The 7,805-nt window shown below is 41.2% G+C and overlaps 1 protein-coding gene across 1 annotated transcript; it reads right to left on the bottom strand.

Annotated features, from left to right (window-relative positions):
- Positions 1-403: 403 nt before the first annotated feature.
- Positions 404-3,686, bottom strand: rbm7 (RNA binding motif protein 7). The gene is made up of 5 exons (XM_021588212.2): positions 3,475-3,686; positions 3,020-3,182; positions 2,834-2,915; positions 2,604-2,706; positions 404-2,348 (listed from the first exon to the last, which is right to left on the bottom strand). The coding sequence occupies exons 1-5, from the start codon at positions 3,565-3,567 to the stop codon at positions 1,965-1,967; spliced, it is 825 nt and encodes a 274-aa protein (XP_021443887.2). The 5' UTR covers positions 3,568-3,686; the 3' UTR covers positions 404-1,964.
- Between the last annotated feature and the right edge of the window lie 4,119 nt (positions 3,687-7,805).

Below are 7,805 nucleotides of genomic sequence, written 5' to 3'. Positions count from 1 at the left end.
TATAGCCTATGATTCCAAGTTTGTATAAGTCACAAATAATACCGAATGTGGATGCTCAAGTGATGAAAAAGTGGCACTTCTAGACTATGTCAACAAGATGATCGTTCCACCATCTTGACAATAGCTAAGTTGCACTGAATGTAAAGAGAATATACATATTGATCCAATTATTTACCTTGTGTAACTTGACTATGTAGAACTCAAGCAGTCATTTGAATGAGCATTCTAAAGACAGAGTAGGCTACAGATCATCAGTTGGCTTGGTTATCTTTGTCATCCTAATTGATTCAATAAAGAGGTGTGTGTGGCGCCACCTGCAGATTACCTTCTAACCCACTGCACAAGCATATTGGTTACATACACATGGTCCATTTTTAGAGAGAGCAGACAAGCAAGGCATGAGTTTGGGCATAACTGCATGTAATAGCATTAACATACAATAGTTAACTTCTGTAGGACTGCGTTTGGATGGAAAAAGTACCATTTGTGTCAACATTTCATTGATATTTTCATTGTAATGCTTTTCCTGTAAATAGAAGGCCACAAAAGGTGTGTGGACAAATGTTTATGATAATATTTCATGAAAAGATCTAGTTTCACATGTACATGGAATCTGTTGGGTATCTTACAATACTATTCTCAAATTAATAAAAATACTAATGTAAAATCAATTTTCCATTTAACGTAACAATCTAAAAAACAGTCAATTTTCAGCCTACTGAGTAACACGGAACCCAAACCGGCTGAGCTTGTGCGCCATCGTGCATAAATGTATTTTGTTCCCCTACACCAAACACGATCACAACACGCAGGTTAAAATATCAAAACAAACTCTGAACTCTTACATTAATTTGGGGACAGGGCGAAAACCATTAAACATGCATGGCAATTTAGCTAGTTAGCTTGCACTTGCTAGCTAATTTGTCCTGGGATATAAACATTGAGTTGTTATTTTACCTGAAATGCTACAATCTTACAATTAATCCACACATAAAACAGCCAACCGAATCGTTTCTAGTCATCTCTCCTCCTTCCAGGCTTTTTCATCTTTGAATTTATACGGTGATTGGCATCTAAACTGTCATAGTATTACCATGACGACCGGCAAAACAGTTTGTCTTTCAATCACCCACGTGGATATAACCAATGTGGAGATGGCACATGGGTACCTGCTTCTATAAACCAATGAGGAGATGGGAGAGGCAGGACTTTCAGCGCGATCTGTGTCAGAAATAGAAAGGAGTTCTATTTTAGCCCTTGGCATCGCAGACGCTCGTTGGCACGCACGAGCAGTGTGGGTGCAATAATTGAATAACACCATTTCAAAATTTATTTTGCGATGCACGCGATGTGTTCGGTCTGGTCAGCATGTAAGTGTTGCTGGTTGAATTCGATTACACAGCTGAAACATGCCAAAATAATTCCCAAACTTTTTTTTTTTACCGAATACCTGAGCAATTTCCCACTAAAAACAGTTGAGCACCATACCTTGTATAAAAGGAATTGTTCACAACAATACCAATACTTGACAAACACAGCAAATCTTTTCAAACAAACCTTGCCTTCAAAAAGCTATAACTACTAGGGTAGAATGATTTAACAATTCCCCAGGGGACGGTATAAAAATCTATTTCATCTCTAATTAAATGTTTTTTTAAATCATCACAATAAAACAATTGTGGAAAACCTCACAAGTAAATTTAAAATAACCAATCAATATTTTGTTTACTTGGACACAGTCCAGTGCATTTAAATATTTTCAATATCATCCTAAACATATGACTAACCAATTGTAAAAAATAAAAATGCATTTCGAGCATGACAATGTTTCTCTCAATATAAATTCATAATTCTGTTTTGATTAGGATTTACACTGAGTATGTGACAAATCTGTAAAATACTCAAATGTCCTTTAAAAAAAGTGAAAAATATTCACAATTCTGTTCTTAAATTCCAATAGTGCTTCAGTATCGTCTCCACCGGCCATCTCTGGAGCCGTCCCTCCACCTGTCATCTCTGCTACGGTTGCCTCCGCTGCTCCCACTCCTGTCGTCATGGTTATAGTGTTCACCTCGCTGGTCATCTCGCTGGCTGCGGTGGTGGCGGTTGGAGCCGGTGTCATCAGAGTCTCCTGGGTACCGCTGGTCCCTGCCGTAGTGGCTGCTGCTGTCTTGCTGGTACCCCTGCCTGTTGCCTCGCTGTGAGGAGCTGTCCAGTTGCCAGGACCCACCACCCCCACCACTCTGTGGCTGTAGCTGTTGTGGTGGTGGCTGCCCCAGAAGACCAGCTGTGAAGCATCCATTCACCCCGTGGAGCTGCTGCATCTGGAGCTGCCACATGTTGTTCATCTGTTGAAAGGGACCAAAGAGCATCACTTTTACTGATCCATGTAGACTGGTTAAATGTTCATGACACAGTCCACATAGTTATGTAGTCAAGTTTGCCTTATGCACAGGATACACATGGTACACAGTACAATGAAATGCTTACTTGCAGGTTCACACAACAATGTGACATAAGTGTCACTCTACTGGAGATGAGGACAATGTGTAATTGAATGGCTTGACAAGCGTAATGGTCAGTGTGGATGGCGGTAAGCTCACCATGGCCTGTCTCTGCAGACTATCAGGAGAGGAGAAGGACCTCTGGATGTGCTGAGAGGGTGAAAATGATGGGGAGCCCATCTGGTCTGGGCCCTTGTCAAACCTGCACAAGAAACATGGCATTCCATATCAACTACAGAGGAATAGAGAAGCTATTGATGCCCAAAAACATCCCCTACATATGCATACGAACATTGTTTTGTAGGAATGTGCATTATGTTACAACATACCTGCCCGCAGCCCCATGTGGATTGGGAGTATTCACAGGGCTTTGATTCTGAGAGTGCCCTGGACTGTTAATGTGACTGCTTCCTGTAAATATGTATCGAAAGAATGACAGTTCAGTTGCAGGAAGACCCAAATTATCCATTAGCTAGGCAATTCACATGACTTGTAAGGGGTTTACATTAGTTTACCTGCTCTGAACTGTACTTTGAGAGTCCTTCCGAATAGAGTTTCCCCATTGAGCAGGTTCATGCCATAGGGTACGGACACCTCATGTTTGAAACAGACAAATCCAAACGCTTTCTGTTTTCCATCATTGTCTTTTGGGATTTTCACTTTGAACAGAGGTCCTGCCTGCATCAAAGAGAAAACACAGAACAGACGATGGAGAACACAACAGTCAAATTGAAAAGCAACCCTTAGTCGTCGTTCGATAGATCAGCGCTAGATATGTGTTCGTTAATATAGATACCTAGCTAACGTCTTTGCTGCAAACGAGTACCTAGTTAGCTAAGGATGAAGGAACTATATTGATCTGGATGGCTAGATAATTACGGGCCAGAAGCTTCCTTGCCATAATCGTTTGTTGAATACTGAGAAAGTATCGCAAATAATTTGGCTAGCTAACGGTAGAAAGCTACTGCACCTGTAAAAATAGCTCGAATAAAAGTTCCTCCGTCACTTTTGGATCCAAATTTCCAACAAAGAGAGTCCTGTCTGTTTCATCCGCTACTCCCATCTCGTTTTAATTATACCTAATGCACTTTATCGGGATGCAAATTTGTAAACAAATTACAATGCTGCGATTTTTAAACAGGAGGTCCGTGGTACGGCCGTAAAGCAAAACTGACGTAATTCCTTAGCTGGAGTTGCAATAACCATCTTGTTTTACGACATATGCTCTTGCGCTCCAGCAAAAAAAAGACATGCCATCAAATAACATGTCATTAGTTTAGTACACGAGCTTGGCCCCCATTAGCTTCCTGTTACGTTTGTATTTACTGAATGTTACAATATGCTGATCAGTAACACACAATTAACAGTTAATATTGAAAAAAGTAGCCTTGGTGAGAGCTTTCGTTTTTAAATTATCAGCTCAAAATGTTTACCATGCAAGGATTCCTGAGGCTCCCTAGACCTGCTACCTTATCCCAGAACTGCTGTTTCCACCCTCTCTCGCACCTGCTGTCTTGTCCTCTGAATGCTTGACAATGAAAAGTCAACTGACATTTACTCCTGAAGTGTTGACCTCGCAGTGTTGCCAACTCCTCAGTAAGGAAAGTAGCTATTGGCTGTCCTAAAAGTCGATAAATGACATCATCACCGAATTTGCATAATTGTCCATGTGCATTTAATTGTGATGGACGCTGTAGGAGAGAGGAATAACGTAGTGGGAGAGACAAAAAAGTGAGTAAAAAACACCCTAGATATGTTTAGAACTACAAATGAGCAAGCTGCAGAGTGGCACACACAGCGAATAAGAACCAGATATTTGAGGCCATACTCCTCCTTCAGCACTTTATGGACCCCATTGTTAATCCCGGTCATAACAGAGGCATTGTCAGTCCCTATCCCCAGGAGTTTTTATTTTTTAAGACAACACTTATCGAGGAAAGCCACAACAGCACGGGCTATAGATTTGGCATCTCCTCCCTCCAACTCAACAAGCCCCAGAAATGTTGATACAATTGTCTGCTTGGTGTCACTAAAGTACCTTATCACAACCCCCAGGTACGTAGAAACACTTACATCCGTGGACTCAGAGGAGGAAACGCTGGTCACCCACATCTGCAACCAACTTTTTCAGAAAGTATGGTGCTAGTGTAACAGTATAGCTTTCGTCCATCCCCTCGCCGGGCTCGAACCAGGGACCCTCTGCACACAGACAACAGTCACCCACGAAGCATCGTTACCCATCGTGCCACAAAAGCCACGGCCTTTGCAGAGCAAGGGGAACAACTACTTCAGGTCTCAGAGCCAGTGATGTCACCGATTGAAAAGCTATTAGCGCGCACCACCGCTAACTAGCTAGCCATTTCACATCGGTTACACTAGAACACCATTAATCATTTCTGTGCGCTTTGTCCTGTGCATTTTGAAGTGGGTAGCAGCAGTGGAGTCTGAGAAAGCAGCTCTACATGCTTCTCCAATGTGATCACATGCCAGCATGGAACCGTGTTCAGCGATAGCTAATGTCATGGTGGCCTCAGCCTTTTTTGCAGAGTCAATTTTTTTAAACCATAAATGGCAGCTTGTTTTGGGTGGAACTGTTATAAGGCTTTGCCTTTTGAGTATGTTTTTGAGTTGTCATGTGTTTTTCTACATCACTAAGTTTGGCGTAGAAATCAGCCTTACAAAACAGGCAGTATGCCCGTGTATCATCTCCAATAAACGGCTTCAACCAACCTTTGAATTCAGGGTTTGATTCCCACTCCTTTCTGTATTTTTGAGTGTACAGTTTAGACTGAGACATGATGAGCTAGCCAGCTAGATGTTTAGCTTATGTCACAAGAGAGGCACACACACAGTGGACAAGGTGAGTAAGTGACTGAGGCTATGTGAGTCAAATGCAGTGATTTATTTTTGTGTAGTGATTTATTTATGTAGTGATTTATTTATTTTAGACAAAGAATATTTTACATCTACATCCCACCCTGAATGTAAGCCAGGGCGGGATCAGCCAGTGGCGGCTTCCCGCATGCACGATTCATTTGCAGTCTGGACACGGAGGGGTGAACATCTCCTGGCAGCACCCGCTGCTCGTTGAGAAGAGTAAGAACGATAAGTGCTTTCACGTCAGTCTCCAATAACACCAGAAAAAGTCGCTAGATTTGTAGCTAGTCAATTTTTTTGAAAATGTTTCGCTAGAGGAGTCTGAATACTTGCTAAATATATGACAAAGTCGCTAAGTTGGCAACACTGTTGACCTGTTGCACCCTTTATAACCACTGTGATTATTTTTTCACCCTGCTGGTCATCTATGAATGTTTGAACAGCTTGAAGAATGATCTAGCCGTAATGGCCATGTGCTCTTATACTCTCCACCGGCACAGCCAGAAGAGGACTGGCCACCCTTCAGAGCCTGATTCCTCTCTAGGTTTCTTACTAGGTTTATTCCTTTCCATTGAGTTTTTCCTTGCCACCGAGCTTCTACATCTGCATTGCTTGCTCTTTGGGGATTTAGGCTGGGTTTCTGTATAAGCACTTTGTGACATCTGCTGATGTTAAAAGGGCTTTATAAATACATTTGATTAATTGATGCTGTGGAAAAGTAGGACTACTTTCCCCAGCTGTCCGATGTGCCGTGGGCAAGGTGTGAACCCAATCCCCTGGTGATAACTCAGCCTCAGGATGGTTGGACATAATCCGTGACAGTCTAGCAATCTAAGGGTTTCATGTTTGTGTCGCATCTGGGGAATCAAATCAAATTTTATTTGTCACATGCATCGTAAACAAAAGGTGTAGACTAACAGTGAAATGCTTACTTCCAGATAATTTTCCAACAATGCAGCGTTAAGATAAAGATACAAAATTAAAGTAAAAAATAGAAATGGCAACATGATGAATAAATACACAGTGAATACAACTGTAGCATTTTAGCTAACCCTTCTTCTAAACTTAACCCAATTCACCTAACCTGCTACGTAAATTCACTTAATCTAATTCATTTTAGTTTCCCTAACCTTGCACGTAAATTGTCCTATCCTTTTTTGTTAGTTCACCTAACCAACCTAAATTCTCCCCCTAATTGCCCTTTGTGGATAAAGCAACAAGGAACCTGGTCTCAGTGAAAGATGTAAAATACTATACAAACCCAAGATTCATTAAAATAATTAAACTTGTATGCTATTGTACGACCGGTTAAGACATATGATAATATACGTCCTCTAATTTATATGACATTGTGAGACAGCTATTCTATTAAGCATGTAACTTAACGTAACATATCATACTTATCATCATCATTTTTGGCTCCCGAGTGGCGCAGCGGTCTTAGGCACTGCATCTCAGTGTATGAGGTGACACTACAGACCCTGGTTTGATTCCAGGCTATATCACAACTGGCTGTGATTGGAAGTCCCATAAGGCGGTGCACAATTGACCCAGCGCTGTTGGGGGTAGGCCTTCATTTAAAATAAGAATTTGTTCTTAAAACCTCTCTATGGTAGGGGGCAATATTTTCACCTCCCGATGAAAAGCGTGCCCAAAGTAAACTGCCTGTTACTCAGGCCCAGAAGTTGGATATGCATATAATTGGTAGATTTGGATAGAAAACACTCTAAAGTTTCCAAAACTGTTCAAATAATGTATGTGAGTATAACAGGCGAAAACCTGTTTGTAGTTTTCCATTGACTGCTTATACAGTATCCAATGACTTAGGACTTAGATTGCACTTCTTATGGCTTCCACTAGATCTTTAGAAATTGTTTCAGGCTTGTATTTTGAAAAAATGAGGGAGTAAGACCACTCTGAGTGGATAGTTGAAAGTCCCCAGACCTGTTTGGTGCGCGCGACCTAGAGCGCGCCTTTCTTGTTTTTCTTTTATATTGTCCGGTTGAAATATTATTATTAATATTATGACTAAAAACAACCTGAGGATTGATTACAAACATCGTTTGACATGGTTCTATGAACGTTACTGATACTTTTGGGATTTTTCGTCTGCCTGTTGTGACGGCCTTTGACCCTGTGGATTACTGAACAAAATACGCCAACAAAACTTAGGTTTTTGGATATAAAGAGGGACTTTATCGAACAAAACAAACATTTATTGTGTAACTGGGAGTCTTGTGAGTGCAACCATATGAAGATCATCAAAGGTACGTGATTCATTTTATCGCTATTTCTGACTTTTGTAACTCCTCTACTTGGCTGGTAACTGTTTGTAATGATTTGTGTGCTGGGCGCTGTCCTCAGATAATCGCATGGTATGCTTTCGCCGTAAAGCCTTTTTGAGATCTGACACAGCGGTTGGAT

Source organism: Oncorhynchus mykiss, chromosome 27, assembly GCF_013265735.2.
Source record: "Oncorhynchus mykiss isolate Arlee chromosome 27, USDA_OmykA_1.1, whole genome shotgun sequence".
Lineage (NCBI taxonomy): Eukaryota > Metazoa > Chordata > Actinopteri > Salmoniformes > Salmonidae > Oncorhynchus > Oncorhynchus mykiss.
This window is presented reverse-complemented; position numbering and strand designations above follow the sequence as displayed.

Coding starts and splice junctions, on each gene's coding strand:
- rbm7 (XM_021588212.2), bottom strand. CDS start 3,567: ATGGGAGTAGCGGATGAAACAGACAGGACTCTCTTTGTTGGAAATTTG. Junction 3,183..3,474: donor TATTCGAGCTATTTTTACAG/GTGCAGTAGCTT, acceptor TCTTTGATGCAG/GCAGGACCTCTGTTCAAAGT. Junction 2,349..2,603: donor GTCTGCAGAGACAGGCCATG/GTGAGCTTACCG, acceptor CCCTTTCAACAG/ATGAACAACATGTGGCAGCT.